Genomic DNA, 18842 nt, shown 5'->3' with positions numbered 1-18842 from the left:
GGCACATGTGATTTGTCAGATCCTTCAAAAATGGGGACTGGGGCCAGCGCTGGGGCATAGCAGGCTAAACCTCTGCCTGTGGAGCCAGCATCCCATATGGGTGCCGGTTCAAGTCCTGGCTCCTCCACTTTTGATCCAGCTCCCTGCTAATGGCCTGGGAAAGCAGTGGAATATGGCCTAAGTCCTTGGGCCCCTGCACCTGCGTGGGAGACATGGCAGAAGCTCCTGACTACTGGCTTCAGATTGGCCCAGCTCCAGCTGTTGCGGCCATCTGGGGAGTGAACCAGCGGATGGAAGATCCTCTCTCTCTCTCTCTCTCTGCCTCTATTTGTAACTCTGCCTCTCAAATAAATAAATAAATATTTTTAAAATGGGGATAAAGGGTGTCTTGTAGACAGGACAGCTATGTATGGCTGCCCAGGCTGCGCACTGCACAACTGCAGTTCTAGGGTTTCCACTCCCAGAACGTGTAGACAGAAGGCAGTGATCCCCGTTCCCAGAGCCTTGAGAGTGCAGTCCCCAGGGACACTGCCATGGTTACAGTTCCCACACAGTGGCACTCACCTATCAGGACGGTGAAGGAGCCACAGGATGGAATGGATGACAGGGAGGGGATGGGAGCCCTCCTGGGCGTCGGTCCTTGTGCTGGCTGCACACAGCACACCCGGGGCCAGGTCAGTCCCGAAAGGCTTTTATTTAAGCTCTCATCTGGCTGGGCAAATGAGCAGGCAGGGCCCCGCCCGAGCCGCCTTAACTCCTCCGGTTGGCTTTCCCTACATCCTCTGCAGCTGGTGCCAACCTTTTGAAAATGCCCCGATACAATGGGGGACAAGAGGGATTGCAAAGGCCCCCGTGGGCCGCTGCACTGCAGGCAGGGGAGTCCGCGTGCCAAGGCTCACATGACGCTCCCGTTCTGGCTTGAAACAGGATCATTTGTCAACGCAAGCAAAACGAAAGCGCTGTCTTCGGGCACTCTCCCCTAAGGCTCTGCAGATGGTGGCTGTGCTCCAGGGCCGAGCGCCCGCGGCTTCCAGGTGACCAGTTCCCGGAAGTGTGCTCGCCGCTCCCCTTACACACCCAAGGGGGTACCTTCCAGCGACTTCTCCCTGCACTCAGGTCAAAGCCAAAACCTCAGGTTGAAGACACATGGCGGAACCCGCCCCCACTGCCTGGGCCAAGATCACACAGCTAGGAAGCCCTGAATGAGGGGGGACGTCTGCTGGTGCGCCCAGACACCTGGAGGAGGCCTCGTGGGAAGCAGTCAGATACACAAGGGATGAGATGCAAAGGCCCTGAGGCGGGGGAGGGGGGGTCTTAGAGGCACTGTGAGATAGTTCAGCATGCTCTGTACTGCCTGGGCAGCCGTGTACCTGAACCTGCTGGTGTCACTGGTCTTCTGCACCGAAGCACCAAACAAAAGCAAACAGACAAGAGCACCGCCTGCCACCTGTCCCCTTGGGGAAGAGAGTTGCTGCTTCCAGCGTATCCTGGGATACATGGGCCCCACGTTATGCAACACAGTTTTGAGGAGCCTGCCCTAAAGCCATAACCTGAAGCTGGTGGAGTCCGCGGTGGTGAGCGGCAGGCAGGGGGCTGCATTTTGGGGGACCCACCTGCCAGATGCCGGGCTCCTCACCCGGGCTAGTCTCTCTACTGGGGACCACACGCCTGGGTCACTGCAAACAGTGGAGAACAGGAAGGCTTCCTTAGGACTGCTGATGCAGTCTAAGCCAACGCAGGCCTAGGTCAGGTTGAAGGTCACAGCCGCACCTACCCTCTGCTGCATGCTTCCTGCACCACTCACCCTCTGCAGGCAGTTAGGAAGGCACACACTGCCTGGCTCCCTGCATCTCACCCACCCAGCGCTAAGCACCGCCCGGCTCCCTACATCTCACTCACCCAGCGCTAAGCACCGCCCGGCTCCCTGCATCTCACCCACCCAGCGCTAGGCACCGCCCAGCTCCCTACATCTCACCCACCCAGCGCTAAGCACCGCCCAGCTCCCTGCATCTCACCCACCCAGCGCTAAGCACCGCCCGGCTCCCTACATCTCACTCACCCAGCGCTAAGCACCGCCCGGCTCCCTGCATCTCACCCACCCAGCGCTAAGTACCGCCCGGCTCCCTGCATCTCACCCACCCAGCGCTAGGCACCGCCCAGCTCCCTACATCTCACCCACCCAGCGCTAAGCACCGCCCAGCTCCCTACATCTCACCCACCCAGCGCTAAGCACCGCCCAGCTCCCTACATCTCACCCACCCAGCGCTAAGCACCACCCGATGATCTTAGTCTTGTATGTTCTCATTGTCATTGCCGCAGGAATGCAAGCTGGATGGCGTGTGCACTGTGCCTCCTGGATGCCTCAATGTGACCTCGATACCAGAACGTCATTCAGCACACAGTGAGTCCCGGCTGGCAAACAAAAGGATGAAACCTGGCGGCAGTCCTACAAGAGGTGTTACTATTATTGCCATTTCACAGAGGCGGAGAGTGAGGCCTGGCGAGAGGACTGACTTCCCCCAGGCCACACAGACCTGAACCGGGAGAGCAAGAGCACCGGTGCACGCCCTGGACGGCACTGCCACTCCACCTGTCCCAGGGGCGAGTCACAGCTTGGTCTTCCCCGCGGGGGGCCTGCCACCCATCACAGCCCCAGCGCTTACACCGTGGAAACTGCAGAACACAAGGCGGCCCTTCTCTTTCCAACAGCTGGTCCAGCTGCTCGCCTTGGGGTATTTTGTGACGCAAGTGTCCTCTGCTGGTTTGGGGTCTCAGTTATAATCCTCTGAATGCGCTCTCTCTCCAGTGCTCAGAGGGGACAGCCAGGCATGGGGGAGCAGTGCCCCTCGTGGGCAGGAAGAGGGGGCCCCAGCGCGGGATGAGTCTCTGCCAACAACCGGTCCTTAATCACGCATGATGCGCTGAGCGCCACCTGCCATCAAGAAAGCTTTTTCCCAGGAAGATCTGCGGTGCTGTGAGCCCGGCTCTCCCCAAAGGCCGCCTCTTCCCCAGGGAACCTTTTAAAAGCTTGAATTTTTTAAGGCAGGGAGGGCGGCTGGTAGGTTTCCTTTTCACGCCCATCGTTGGGTTTGGATTGGGCGTTTGTGTGGCTGTGGGAGGCCGAGAGAGGGCTGGGTGCTGGAGAGAGAGATGACAGGGGTCCCACGGACCCCGTCACAGGACGCCCACCCTGGCACGGCAATGGCCACGCCCCCAACGCCACACAGGTGCTAAGCTGCTTATAAGCCGGAGGGGCAACAAGTCCTCCAAGAGGCTCTTTGGAGATGCTTTATGGCGCATCAGGTTACAAGGTGCTAGCTGAACAAATGGAGAAATTAGTCTACCCGAAAATACCCAAGGCGAGTCATTTCCTATCACCTTGTTTCTTTGACGGACTTAGCACCTAGAACCTGGCGCCCGGAATAGAGATGGTGATGGTCGTCAGCTCCAACCACAGCGTGGAGATAAGAATCTGCCGCTCGGACAGTCACTCCCACAGCGCCGCCCTCAGCCCTTCTGCCTGCCACGGGCTCTGGGAGTCCAGTCACAGCATCACTGAGTATTCTGGAACCCAACGGCTCGAGACAGCCCAGGAGGCGGCATCGTCCTGGTCACCATGGCTCAGCCTCCGCAGCCTCTGTTCCCTCTGCGGGGCCTTCCCAGGGCCTCCCGCCTGGGCTGTTCGTCCCCTGCTGGGCTCATTTGCTTGCTAGCGCCTTACTCCACAGTGAGCCGCTGATGGCCACCAGCCCACCAGCAGGCAATCGCTTACTTAAGCCTTGTGTTCTCTCTGCCTTCTCTTTTCTGCTTTCTCCAGTCCCGTGGCTCTTCATTCATTCCCTTTACTCATTCATTCATTCCACTCACTCATTCATGGAGTCCATCCACTCCTTCAATAAAGATTTATCAAAGAATGCCACAGCACCAGGACTAACAGTGCCAATCCCTAGGCATACAGGGGCGTAAAGGTGGGCATGTGCTCCCCCTCCCCCGGAGCTGATCCTTGGGGTTGGGAGTGCCACACGAGTGCCAGCAGAACAACACAGAAGGGTACTACGGGCACACACAGTCTCTAAGAGCTGGAGAAGGAGACATTTGATCCACGACCTGAGAGATGAGTGGGAGACTGCAGGGGAAGAGAATCCCAGGAAGCAAACTGCAGGTGCAAAGGGCCTGGGGTACAAGGCAGTTTAGCACTGCAAGGGGCTGAATTGAGCACCGCAGGGCCCGAGTATGAGGTGGCCAGTGGCAAACAGGGACAGCACGTGCAGCCCTCACAGACCGAGGCAAGGCGGTGGGACTGGATCTGGAAGGCAACAGAAGACTTGCAGCAGCAAGTGATACAAACAGTAATAACGAAAAAACCAAGGGTAAAACCACACAGGCTTAATCTACTCTCTACCACACGGGTGTCACAATCAGCTTTGAACAGGGGCTTCCGACTTCTCAAGAAGCCTGGTGCCATCAGGATCGAATGAGTCATCTGGCCTTAGCAGTGAGGACCGGGGTGGGAACGGGAGGGTGGCTGTGACCCACGGGGACTGGGAAACAAAGCAGCCCCAGACGCAAAGAGAATGAAGCGACTCGCCAAGGTTAGTCTTTCTGAGGGGGAGTGTGAGCTCCTGAGGTGGGGTCTGCTGAGCATGGCCATGCCTACCCCCCCACACACCCCCCCACACCTTTGGCAAGCAAATGACTTCACAGGCATGAACACAAGTCACCAAATTCCAAACCTCCGTGAGCAAACAAAGTTGATGAATGTGGCGGGCTACCGGGATAAAGACCGAGAGCACAAGCAAATCAGGAAGTCCCCACTGCGATGACGTGACAGGAGCCCCCCGGCTGAGGTTAGTGCTAGATGCACACGTGCAGACATGCACATACACACACATACACACACAGACAGGAACAGACACGCACCCACACATACAGACATGCACACAGACACACACAGACACGCACTCACACAGACATGCACAGGCACACACAGACACACACTCACACAGACATACACAGGCACACACAGACACACAATCACACAGACAAGTACACACACATTCATACACACACTCATACATTAACATGCACACACACTCACACAGATGTGCAAACACAGACATGCACACACAGACATGTACTCATACAGACATGTACACACAGGCACAGACACAATCACACAGACAAGTACACACACATTCATACACACACTCATACATTAACATGCACACACACTCACACAGATGTGCAAACACAGACATGCACACACAGGCACAGACACAACCACACAGACATGTACACACAGGCACAGACACAACCACACAGACAAGTACACACATTCATACACACACTCACACACAGACATGCACATACACGGACAATCACAGACGTGCACACATACATACATGTACACTCATACACACACTCCTACATTAACACACACACACACTCCCTTTCTTTCCTTGAAATATCAGCGGCTGACATCAATTTCTGAAATTGCATACGCTTCAAAACCAAAGGATTCAAAGTAACCAACAGATAAAGCAGAAGGGTACTTTGGAAAGCTGGGCAGAGAGGGTAGCTCAGACCAAAAAAGCAAACAAAAGATCAAGAGGAACCGGGAACCCAAAAGGCACATCATCAGAACGTGTCAGTATTTGGTGGGCTTGTGACAGCTCCAAAGGCCATAGCATCTGTACGGCTCAGAGACAACTCCTGCACCCCTTTCATTGCATTCCCTACAAACGCTCACCTGGAGTTCCCACGGCAGGAAGAGACTCTAATTATTGGCCAAACACCTAGGCTCCAGGGTGTACACCCTTTTACTGATGCACACGAGAGGCGCAATCAGCTCAGCCAGTGTCAATTAGACCCTTCCCTGGGCGTTCTCTCCCACCACTATTTCACGAATTTCAAGAACGTGCCCTACGATGGGGCCGCTCGCCCTGCAGCGGTGTGCACAGGCCCCTCTGCCTTCACGTTAGGGAAGAATTCTCTCCCATGCACTTCCGGGCCCCTTTCCAGACACTGAGCATCATTCAAAAGGGCGCCTTCCAACAGCCAATCCCAGCAGCAATGAAAATCACCAGCATTTCTCAGGGAATTTGGGCATTTCTGGAAGACCTATCCCCAAGAAGGCGCCCCTCGAGACACACACACACACACACACACACTACTACTACTACTACTACTACTACTTTCTTGAGTCAAACTCCAACACCATTTCTGTGGCAAAAGCCGCCTCTGGCAAGGAGTTGAAAATGACTCTATCTTGGCAAAACGGGAAATGGTTCTGGGGGCCAGAATTAAACTTCGGTAGTTTTTCTTCCCTTTCTCAATCGTACTTTTGTGCACAGCTTCAGCTGGGAGAGAGAGAGAGTGTGCATACATTTGGTTTGGAGTTTATGAGTTCATATTTTATAATTAACGTTGCCAACAGGGGAGTTTGATTAATACCAAGCAGTGGATTTTGAGCAATGTTCCATACAAATTGCCAAATTTAGCAATAAAATAAATTGGTTATGTGAACATAATTAGTGGGATGACTACTTAAAATTCAAAACTGAATGTGAATAATTCCAAATCATCTGAGCCACAAATCCATTATTTGGATAGAAGGGGGAAAGTGTAGCATTTGGGTTTTATTTCGCTCAACTGCAGTGCTATTCACCACCGGGCTGAACGTAATGAAACTTTGACAACGGGCTGTGACAATGTTTTAGAGAAACCCAGAAACACACACACACACACACACACAAAGGGAATGTAATAAATATGAGAAATGCTAAGCGGTGAATTTTCATTGCAAATGCAAAAACCTATAGCAAATGTTCTTTTTAACAAATTCTGTATTATGTTTTCCAGACACGTGGTACATAAACCTCCAACACACAACTGCACAGCACAGGTTCTTCCTGGAAATAGTGCGGGTACCTTATTGTCACCTTGCACTTCGCCGAGCCTTTGCTGAAGTTCTTTAATCTCTTCTCCCAGGTGTTTATTTCGGTCTTGCGAATCTCGCAACAGTTGTGCCAGGTTAGCCTGGAAATATCAATCCGTTAGGAAATACAATCAGACAGGAGTACAGACCTGTGGGGTTTCTTTGGGCTTGGGAATGCTGGTGTCCCAGGCAACCTGAAGCTCGCGAAGCTCATTAATGGAGCAAGTGAACAATTGCACACCAGTGCAGTTGCGTCGGGGAAGAGTGAGAATGAGCCTGGCCATGACCTCAGCTTAGGGAAGTCCTTTGTTTCATTGCAGAGAGGACCTGGACTAGCAGTGGGGGAGTCAGCTATCTTTGACTTAAGCAATTTTTTTTTAAAAGATTGATTTATTCAAAAGGCAGAGTTACACAGAGAGAGGGAGAGACAGAGACAGACAAGATCTTCCATCTGTTGGTTCACTCCCCAGATGGCCATAACAGCAAGGGTCGTGCTAGGTCAATGCCAGGAGCCAGGAAGCTTCATCCGGGTCTCCCACGTGGGTAGCAGGGGCCCAAGCACCTGAGCCATCTTCTACTGCTTTCCCAGGCCACAGCAGAGAGCTGGATTGGAAATGGAGCAGCCAGGACAGGAACTGGCGCCAATATGGGATGCCGGCACTGCAGGCTGCAGCTTTACCCGCTACACCACTGTGCTGGCTCCACTTCTAAATACATGTTAACGAATTTTTCTGTGCTACCTCCATGGCCAGCCTGTCAATCACAACTCCAGGAGGCAGCTGGAAAGGAGGTGAGCAACGCTGAAACCAGCATGTAGAGGACCTCCTGCCGCCTTACTCTGCAGCACCAAACAGCCAGGCTGTGGGGGTCCAGCCCCACCTCCCTGAACCCGTGCCTTCCTTAAGACTGGTCTTGGCCCCACGGGACCCCTTGGGCCCTTTGGGTGGCTGTCAGCCAGCTCCCTTTCACAGTGGCTTCCTCGCAGGCGTTATCACGGTGCATTTTCCCAGGCACAGGGACACCTTCTGCCACTCCCCTTCCCCCCCGGATCTGGGATTCCTGGCTCTCTGCCATCAGGCTCCACGCTCCCATGCACCCCTGCCTCCGACTTAGCATCCCACCTTGCCCCGGTGGCTTCCTATTCTGCAGAGAAGTTGGCCAGCGGTAACTGCCTCCCCTTAGCAAGGGGAGCCCTTCTGTGTGCTCCCTCCTTGGCGGCCGCACACCTGCATGTGGGCAAGTGTTGGAAAGACACAGGACGGATAAATGCAGGCAGGAGCCAGCTAGGAGAGGAAGACTGGGAGAAGATGATGGGGGACTACCTCCTGCAGTGGCTAAGTCTCCAAGGCCTTCCGTGTGAACACCTCGGGGCATACTACTTGCACTAGACATTAACGGGAACACAAAGGCGAGAGAATGTCAACCTGAGAATGTCAACCTGGGGTCCACCCTCACCCCCCCCCCCCCCGTGGCCTGCTGAAGGGACATCCTGTAGCCATCACCTTGCAGGTGCCTCACCCCTCGCCTCCTCCCAGATCTCCGCCAACCAGGCTGATCCCATCTCATCCCCCTTCCTCTGGTACCCTCCCCACCTGGGAGCCTCCATCCCCAGCCCCTCGCCACCTGGGGCCTTTGCTCTGCGATCGCCCACCTGGACAGCACCCCCTCCTCCCAACCTACCATGCTCGCTGCAATCCTGTAGCCTCCCCTCCGCCACGCTCTCTGTTTTCCAGAGCACCGGCTGCCTTCTAACACACCGTATCATTTGCTTCATGGTTTATCGCTTACTGTTTATTTCCTGTCTCCCTCTCCTTCCTAAAGCGTAAGTTCCATGAAGGGCAAGGAAGGCTGCTCTTGCGGCTGACCTCTCTCCTGAGCACCTAGGAGCAGCTGCCCCATCGTATTGTGAAAATGGGGCAGCTGGCTGAGGCTGGAGGTTCCGGTCGCAGCCCCACGCCGCGTCCGAGTCCTTCGAGAAATGAAAGCCCTGGCGCCTATTGGCTGGGATTAATCAAGCCCCCCTCTCCAGCCACTCATTCATTTGTGGATATTACTCAATAACTCAATCTAATTTCTCAGGTCCATATTTGCAAAACTCCCACCTTGTAATATCTGGGTTCCAATTTTCCTAGTTGTCTGTTCTCATCAGATAAAATTGTGGTGATGGATGAGGGAAATTAATTCCCATTCTGTAGGTAGGAAAGCAAAGGAGCACTGTGGCCAACTGACTGTGTCTGGAAATTTCTCTGGGATGGAATCAGGCAGGCTAAGTTGCATCCCCTAAATGGATGTAACTTGTACAAGCCCCTAACTGGGATGGGTGAGTCCGCATAAGTTTAACCTCTCGACTTTCCCCATCTGTAAAATGGAGCTAACAATACACATTTCATAAAGTGAGATGATACTTTTAAATAATACACACAGAATGCCCAGCCTAGTACTTGGCATATAGCAGGTGCCCATTAAACGCTGATTCATCCCCTGACTGTGCCCTTCCAGTGGCTCCAACTCATCACTCTGCGGACAGAGCTGTGTGGATGCAGCAGGTGCCTCCCGTGCACCTGCTGCTTCACTGCTTATTAGTCATTCATTCACTCATTCCCCAAAACAACAAACACTGGGTGCCCCCTGTTGGGCGCCGTTTCAGGTCTACAGATACAGCAGAGACCATGACAGACAAAACCTTTTGTGCCTGCAAACCTACAGTTAATGGATGACATGAATTACATGATACGACAATAGACTAAATAAAGACTTGGTGTGTTGGGTATGAAGGGCTACAGAGACAAACAGAGCAGGCAAAGGAATAGAATATGCTGAGGAAGGGTCCACAGAAGACCTCGCTGTAGGGGCCCCCGTGGTGGCATAGCGGGTTAAGCCTCTTCCGGCAATGCCAGCATCCCTTGTGAGCACTGGGTTGAGTCCCAGCCACTCCACTGCTGATCCAGCTCCCTGCTGATGTGCCTGGAAAAGCAGCAGAAGATGACCCTAGTCCTTGGGCTTCTGCCACCCAAGTGGGGGATGGAGTTCCTGGCTCCTGGGGTTCAGCCTAGCCCAGGCCTGACCATTGTTGCTTTTTGGAGAGTGAACCATTAGATGGATGGTTTCTCTCTCTCTCTCTCTCTCTCTCTCTCTCTCTCTCTCTCTCTCTCTAACTCTGCCTTTCAAATAAATAAATTTTTTAAGACTTATTTTATGTGCAAGGCAGAGTTACAGAGAGGCAAAGGCAGAGGCAGAGAGAGAGAGAGAGAGAAAGAGAGAGAGAGAGATTGAGAGAGAGGTCTTCTATCTGGTGGTTCACTCTCCAAATGGCCACAGCAGCCGGAGTTGCACTGATCCAAAGCCAGGAGCCAGGAGCTTCTTCCGGGTCTCCCATGTGGGTGCAGGGGCCCAAGGACTTGGGCCATCTTCCACTGCTTTCCCAGGCCATAGCAGAGAGCTGGATGGGAAGTGGAGCAGCCAGGACAGGAACCGGTGCCCATATGGGATGCCGGCATTGCAGGCAGCAGCTTTACTGCTATGCCACAGTGCCAACCCCAATAAATAAATCTTTTTTAAAAAATTGATTTCCTTAAAAAAAAAATAGGGCTCCCTGAGGCCACATTTAAGCAAGATGTGGAAAAGGAGACAGCGGGCACCTCAATGGGTATCCTGGGGGATAAGTCCAAGTAGGAGAGGCAAACCAGCCTCCCTCCCTTGCTCTTCCCAGCCCCATCTCAGCATTTCCACTTGGAGAGCAGTTCGCGGCCACAGGGCAGGCTGACAAAAGTGACCAGACCGCAGTGAGGTCAGGGATGACTCAGCCCTTGGCTTTCTTCTCCTGGTGCCTGCACCCTGTCCCGCAGCTGTCATTCGTGAGCACAGGGTTTCACAAGTAGGCAGCCTCTGCCTCTCCTCCTGGGACCTCCAGAACATTCTCCAGACCTTAGCTCACTGACCCTGTTCTGGGCTGCAAACAATCCCTCCCAGCAGGTGGAGCGACTGCCCCAGGGGAGTGGCAGCAGGTGCCTCACCCAGCACTGGCTCTTGCATCCATCCGGGCAAAAGGTAGCATCCCCATCTGGGGGAGAACGGGCAAAGCTCACCTTTCTAGGACCCTGCTCCACAATGGTCAGAGAAGGTCGGAAAGAAATGTTTCCCACAGCAACAATGAACACTGAGAAAAAAAAAAAAAAAAAAAAACTGCGAACAAACAACAAAAAAATCTGCAACTTCCCTAACTTTGTGAATCCACAGCAGCTTGAGCCCATCAAAGGGCCGGGAAGACCCTGGTGTGCATGGTGACCAAACGTGCTCTAACCCTGCACAGCTCAGTCCCTCAGTAGAGAAGGACCAGGTCTCCTCTCCACTCCAGTCCAGATCGATACTTTTGCAAAATACAATAAAAATGAACGACTCAGGAAATGGACTTTAAAAGACATCGAGATGAAACCCAAGTGCTTATTGTTAGATTCAACAGACATGAAATCGTGCCGTTAAAGCGTGCTACACATTGCCGAACACTTGCCCTCGATTTCTGTACTTGTCATGTCTCAGACCAGAAACAATGAGGTTGCGGCCTGGCCCTGATGCTTGGGTCTTGCTCTGAGAACCCCTGATCTCAGCAATGCTCCCACGTGCCTTCATAGGTGTGGACTTCAGAAAGGTCACAAAAAAAAAAAAAAAAAAAAAGGAATCAAGCCGGCGCCGCGGCTCACTAGGCTAATCCTCCGCCTTGCGGCGCTGGCACACCGGGTTCTAGTCCCGGTCGGGGCACCGATCCTGTCCCGGTTGCCCCTCTTCCAGGCCAGCTCTCTGCTGTGGCCAGGGAGTGCAGTGGAGGATGGCCCAAGTGCTTGGGTCCTGCACCCCATGGGAGACCAGGAGAAGCACCTGGCTCCTGCCATCGGATCAGCGCGGTGCGCTGGCCGCAGCGCGCCTACCACGGCTGCCATTGGAGGGTGAGCCAACAGCAAAAGGAAGACCTTTCTCTCTGTCTCTCTCTCACTGTCCACTCTGCCTGTCAAAAATTTAAAAAAAAAAAAATGGAATCAAACAATAAGCTTATTTTGGTGCAAAAAAAAAAAAAAACACTTTGAAATTCATGCAGCACACACAACTTCCATGAGCTTTGTGAGGATCCTGGGAAAATCATTAGTCAGTGGTTCCAGGGCTACCAGGCGGAGGGCTGGGCTGCAGTAAGAAAGAGGGACGTAGGGACTGGAAATGTGATCACCACACACCAGGTACTCTGTGGTCCCACTGCAGCAAAATCTCCATTAGCTCCAAACAATGGTCAATTAAAGTCGCCATGCCCCCAAGCCGCTTCCCTGTAAATCTACCCAGCGTCAACTTCACCCCTTGGGTAGATGACTATAATTTTCATTTACAGTGAACAGGCTGGACTCTTTGTCAACACACCCGTCTTCTCTAGTCAACTCTGCCACCTCTTCAACTCCGAAACAATAACTTTGAAAACTAGAGAATGACTGTTGTGATATGGTGCCTTATTCGTTGACATGCATCTTAAAGAACAATAACAACAAAAAGTAGCATATTTCAAAGGATTTCAATAGAGGAGGAAAGTTCACACAGGTCTTTGGACCAAAAATAACGCTCGTGACTCACACACACTCGCTCTCACAATCCATCATGCTCACAGCTATGCAGAGCGCTCCGAATCTGATGGAGAAGGACTCTGGGCCCTCAGTTTAGAATAGCAGTACTCTGTAAAGGAAGACAGGCCGCCAAGACTGGGAAAGGAAAACAAAACCCAGAGATGATTTTCCTCGAAATCTCAGGGGCAGGAGGCAGCATACACAGCAAAACAGAAAAAGCTGTGCAAAGGAGCTTGTTTCGAAATACTTGGGTGTAGCCAGGCTGACGTGCAGGGTGGACATTTCCCTCCTGTTAACAGTGGGATCCACCGTGCGATCCACATATCTAAGTCACTTCCTCAAGCCCCAGGTTTGTCTATGAAAACTGGGATGGGGAAGGGAAGGCAGAGAGATTGGATGGCAACAAAGCCCGGAGCCAGGGGGCGGGAAGGGTGCAGGGCCCCCCCCCCCCCCCCCAATCCCCAGGCCCCAAAGCCAGTTCCTGGAGTGGGAACAGGATCCCAGGAATCCCTCTTCCCCTCCCCCTCCCTCTCCCCTCCCCCTCCCCCTCTTCCTACTCAGACTCAACTCCAGCCCTGGTTTCTACCTCTCACTTCCCTATAAATGCCACAAAATGTGTCCCAACAGTTTACACTATGGATGCAACATTTAAAAAACAAAGCAGAGATGCACTGACAGAATATCTTTCGATACAGTCAGGGGTCCTGTTTGGCCATGGCCATCACGGTGAAGGCCTCCCATCTGCAATGATGAGAAGGGTTTTCAGGAGGGTGTTGCTAATAAACAACCCCCATCTTTCAGCAGCAGGAGAAAAGGAGACGCTAGCTCCCATTTCCAAATGAACAGAGCACGTGATGAGGGTACCCCGTCCCGCCTTCCGCCATATTGGCACAATGAGTACTTTGAGCTGAAGGCAACTGAGAATCAGCAGATACAGGAAGAGTTCTCTGCATGCCTTTTTCTTTCTTTCTGTTTCCCTAAACGCAGGGCATACATGCACTTCCCTTTGTGAAGCTATTCCCAGGAAGAGGAGAAAGACTGTTATGACAAGAGACTGCCCTAAGATGCACTTTCCTAGCAAACCTTACTAAACTAACCCACCCATGGTCTCATTTGCCCCTCTGCATTACCCAGCTAGTATTCTGCAATCAGCCCCCAAAGCCTAAACCCCCTTTCTATTTTTAAAATAGTCTCTGAGCCCCCAAGTGTAACCTCCTTGTTGAGTTTCACTTATCTGCAAATTCCCATTGCTCATGAAAATCAATACAATCTTAGGCTTTCTTCTGCTCTTAATCTGTCCTTTGTCATTTAAATTTGCAGGCCACAGCCGCTGAATCTAAAAGGGTAGAGAAAAAGCTTTACCTCCACGTCAGATAAAAACAAAGCAGAAAGAGAGTGAGGGGAAGTTTCAGGTAAACCTCGCAACCTCGCACTCTTCCAGATACTGAGAAGGGGCCGCCACCTGTTTGCACCTGAGCCCTTCACTGTTTCAGACCAGCGACCAGAAAGAAAAAGGCCAGCATCCCAGGAAACAAGCCTTCAAGTCGTCTCAAATCTTTGGAATTTATTAGATACATATCCTTTGAACCTAGCCATGGAAAAGTACTCTACGGCATAACGTAATAATGATGGCGAGCAGGAAGCTCCGTCACACACCTCTCAATCTGCAGGCATCTACAGCAGAACTAGAGCTCAAGGAGGAGAGAAAAGAAAATAATAGAGACAGACATACAAGCCAACCCTGGACCCAGGCGCTTCCTCAAGAGAAAGGGGAAAACAGTGAGAGGAGGAAGAGACAGAGACCACTGCATGGAATCAAAAAATGTTGATCCCGTGGGCTCCTAAAATCCACACCTTCAATCAAGGAAAGTACTAGATTAAGCAAGTCTACGTTAAAAAAAAAAAAGTCTGATGAAACATCAAATGTGCTTGAGAGGAGTGATTGATAGCAAATTTAATTGCAATTTCTACTCCGCTGCTTTGGACTGATGAGGACTCCTGGGTTAACAGTAATAGAGTGAAACTTGCTTTGCTTAGCAAGGGCCCCCCGTGCAGAGCAACTGCCGAAGTGATGACCTCGGCTGCAGTGACAGCTTTCTTATTTACAAAAAAACCACCACCCGAGAGCTTATTCCATACATATTTTTTTGGCTGTGCAAGAAGCTATCTGCAGCCTACTCCCCACCCCCCAACACACACACCTTAATCTCAGAACACACACTTGCTGATGAATGCATTCCCAGGCCCACGGGCAAAGGCTCCTGAATAGCTTGGGGATTCTGCTATTTAAATAAATGTTTCCTTAATCTTGGCCATTCTGACTGCTTCTGCCACTCACCAGCTCCCTTAATAACTCTCAGATTCTTAAGATGCACGGAGCCTAAATTTGCTCATCTATAAATGGAGGGGTTCCCCTTTCCTTCCTCCCCCAAATTGTTGCAGGATTCAAAGGGTTTGTAGAAGATGCCGGAGTGCTCACAATGAAGTCGCTGTTATGATGTGGGCGGGCTCTGAGCCACTGGACCTTGGATTTCCTTCCTGGTTTCCCCAGTGTAGCAGTAAAATCACAACCGTTCAAAGCGTTAGGAAAAGAGACATCTCAAAGCACTTGAGATCTTTGAAGGAAGTTTGAGGTTTCCTGCATCAAACCAGGATGCACATACAAAGCCGCTCTGATTCGCCGTCCCCGCGGGGACTAAAATAAGCTTGACCAAGAAGACTTTTCTACCGGAATAAAAGGCTCCCTGCCACCCACACAGGGCCACTGGCTGCGCGCTGTTTTCTCCAGGGCTGTCGGCTTGCGCACGTCGCCATCTAAAGCAGCCATCACTTTTTAGAGGCAAGAAAGCAATGCCTCCCTCCTGGGTGAGGAGAGGTGCCATCCCTGGTCCCCGTGCTGGAAATCAAAAGCCGGAAAGACAAAAAGATCTAAAAGGCGCTCTGTTGATTCACCGAGGAGTTTGCATGGGGGGGGGGGGGTCCTGCTGCTGCGACCTAAAAGAATTCCACCTTAGAAGATTAACCCAAGATCATTTAAATTCCCCTTTGTCTCCTTTGCACGAAGTGCTTGTTTAGCAAAAGAAAAATATTGAAAGGGTCGTTGGAGATCTTAGGGTGCTCTGAATCAGGCAGGGTGAAGGGGCGCTCTGTATGTACACTTGCGCCTGGAGCCAGGAGGAGCGACTTCCATTTCAATATCCCAGGAGAAGCTATTAGCGCAATCACTGTTGTCAGGATTCCTTCCTGGCTTCTTTAACGGATGATTTGCCATTGGAAATTGAGTTGTTTGAAAAAGGATTCCCGGTTCCAAAACAAAGCCTCGACAACTGTATCTCCGCGGCTACAAAATGTCAAAGTCCCAGCCTGCTCGCTGAGGAGGAGACAGAAAAAGCACAAACAGCGATGGCCAGATAGGGGTTGCACAGCAAAGCGGGCGGCTTCGAAGGGAAGAATTGCTGGCTCAGTGTCTGGGAGCTCACCCCCGCCAAGCCGAGGACTTTGAACAAGGCCCTTCATCTTTGCACTTCTAGGATGGACTGCACTGTTGACTAGGGGTTTTTTTCCCCAAAGTTGAAGAATAATACAGGACACACACCTGCACTGGGAGAGAGAGCGGGCATTTAGCCCAGCCGTAAAGAGGCCTGTGTCACGCATCTGAATGTCCGGCTCCCACATCTAAGTCCAGTTTCCTGCTAATGCACACCCTGGAGGCAGCAGACGATGGTTCAAGCACTTGGGCCCTCACCACCCATGTGGGAGACCTGGATTGAGTTCCTGGCTCCGAGCTTCAACCTCAGCCCAGCTCCTACTATTGTGGCCATTTAAGGAGTGAACCAGTCGATGGGAGTGTTTTCTCTTTTGCTCTCTCTCTCCACCCTCTGCCGCTCAAAATACATGAAAATTAACTTAAAAAAATTGTGGAGCAGCCGGCTGGCACTGTGGCACAGTGGGTTAAGCTGCAGAACCGGCATCCCATATGAGTACTGGTTTCAGTCCCAGCTGCACCACTTCTGATCCAGCTCCCTGCTAATACACCTGGGAAAGCTGCAGATGATGGCTCAATAGTTTGGACCCCTGCCGCACAAGTGGGAGACCTGGATGGAGTCCCTGGTGCCCATCTTCAGCCTGCCCATCCATGGGGTCATCGTGGGGTGAAATGCAGATAGAAGATCTTTCTGTGGCTCCCTGTGTCTCTTCCCCCTCTCTCTGGAACTCTGCCTTTCAAATGAATAAATACCTCTTTTTTTAAAAATTTGAGAAACGTAACCTGAACTAGAACATCAAAATAAAAGATAGTGGAACTGAATTCTGCCCTATTAGCTTGTGTGTAACCTTGGATAAAACCTAGGTAAATTTTTAAATAGTCAGCATTCACCAGACACACCAATTACCAGCCCATGAGCATGACATGCACAACCCTAAGTTCAAAAGAACGTGATGAAAAGAATGTGATAAGGATATCACATCCATTTTGGAAAGGAAGAAGTTGAGACTCGAAAGGACACAGCTTGCCCCAGATCAGCAAGTGGGAGAGTTAAATTTGAATTCATGCAATTGGATATCGGAACCCAAGCCCTTATTCCTTTTTTATAAAAGATTTATTTATTTGTTTGAAAGGGAGAGTTATGCAGAAGCAGAGAGAGACAGAGAAACATCTTCCACCTGCTGGTTCACTCCCCAGATGGCCGCAACGGTGGGAGCTGCGCCGACCCAAAGCCAGGAGCCAGGAGCCAGGAGCTTCTTCTGGGTCTCCCACACGGGTGCAGGGGCCCAAGGACTTGGGCCATCTTCTACTGCTTTCCCAGGCCATAGCAGAGAGCTGGATCGGGGGTGGAGCAGCTGGGACTCCCATATGGGATGCCAACACTGCAGGCGGTGGCTTTACCCGCTACGCCATAGCGCCAGCCCCAAGCCCTTATTGCTGACTGCTGCCCATGACACTGCCATGCAACTTCCTGAAAGAGCTACCTGCCAGTGTTGTCTCCCAAGACACACGGGAGATGACGTAAATGTACGCCCCCACAAATGGGGGGACTTTGGAAAGTTCATGGAAGGGACAGGCATTTGACCTCGTGGTTAAGAGCCCTGCGTCTCAGACCACAGTGCCTGCATTCACGTCCTGGCTCAGCTGCTGATACCAACTTCCCGCTAAGGCCTGCCCTGGAGGGAAGAAGTGGTAATGGCCCAAGCAATTGGGTTCCTGCCACCTATATGGTAAACCTGCCCAACTCCCAGCTTTGGCCTGGCCCAGCCCTAGCCACTGAAGGCACTTGTGGAAAGAACTAGTAGATGGGACTGCATTTTCTCCCTCTCTCTCTCACACACACACACAAAACAAGTATAGTTTTTTAAAAGTTCATGGAAAATGGAATTAAAGGATGTTTATTTTGGTACAAAAGACTCAAAAATTTCATGGAACTGTGTATTATGAAAAAACTCTTTTTGGCATCACAATGAACTTATCTTTTAATTTCAATGTCCTGCCAGCTATTGGAAGTACCCTTGTATGTGTGAGGCCCCTGAAAAGTACATGCACTACAAAGGCTAAGGCTATGGCATTGCTTTCTATCTACGTGTGAAGAAAACCTTCAAAACATTCAGGCAGCCGCTCTCAGCTGCAGCCCAGGGAAGACCAAGCTGCACACCGAGGCTGCAGGGGCTCTGTGACCCCGCGGAGTGGGATGCGGCTGGGGGTGGGGGGGCTTTCTCATGGCTTTGAGCAAAGCGTCCAAGGTTTCCCTGATGCACAAGAGTTTAAGGACCGCGGTTCCAGAGAAACAGAACTGACACAAGGAGCGATCCTAGTTAGCACTCTCTCCAAGTCAGGAAACACAGGGGGAGAGACCGGTGAGCAGAGAGCACAGGAACTCCTTCTTCCTAGCCAAGGAGGGAAACCACTGTTTCAAGGCCACCAGGCAACACCGTGCTCCATGGGCAGCTTCTCCTCCCGCAGTCTGCACACCTTGTGACCTCCGGGTCGCATCTGTTAACGTGGCAGCTGCTTCTCGTCCAGTGTCTTTCCCTTGCACCAGGCACAGAGGTAAATACGGCACCTGCTGTTTCGCCTCTGGGATAAATATGACATGTAATAGAGGAGACACCAGGTCAGGGTGTGCACTTCCACCCACTTCCCACTGATGGAACAGTCCAGAAAATAACTGTCTCCCCACCCCCACTCCGGCACACATGTGCCAAAGCTGTCTGCTTCGGGCTAAATGGAAGGGTCTGTTGTCACTAACACCAGAACACTTAATGCCACATTTGCTTCCCTACACGGAGTACATCTTCATACCACTTAGCCAATAGCC

The 18842-nt window shown here is 51.9% G+C and overlaps 1 protein-coding gene across 1 annotated transcript in view; it reads right to left on the bottom strand.

Annotated features, from left to right (window-relative positions):
* Positions 1-18842, bottom strand: part of CCDC149 (coiled-coil domain containing 149) — an 89861-nt gene that overhangs the window by 36370 nt on the left and 34649 nt on the right. Inside the window, exon 4 of the mRNA XM_062212945.1 lies at positions 6931-7038. Coding sequence (XP_062068929.1) covers positions 6931-7038 — 108 coding nt within the window. The remainder of the gene's footprint in view (positions 1-6930; positions 7039-18842) is intronic.

This window comes from Lepus europaeus, chromosome 16 (genome assembly GCF_033115175.1).
Source record: "Lepus europaeus isolate LE1 chromosome 16, mLepTim1.pri, whole genome shotgun sequence".
NCBI classification, from domain to species: Eukaryota; Metazoa; Chordata; class Mammalia; order Lagomorpha; family Leporidae; genus Lepus; species Lepus europaeus.
The sequence above is the reverse complement of the archived record's forward strand: the minus strand, read 5'-3'. Positions and strand labels throughout refer to the sequence as shown.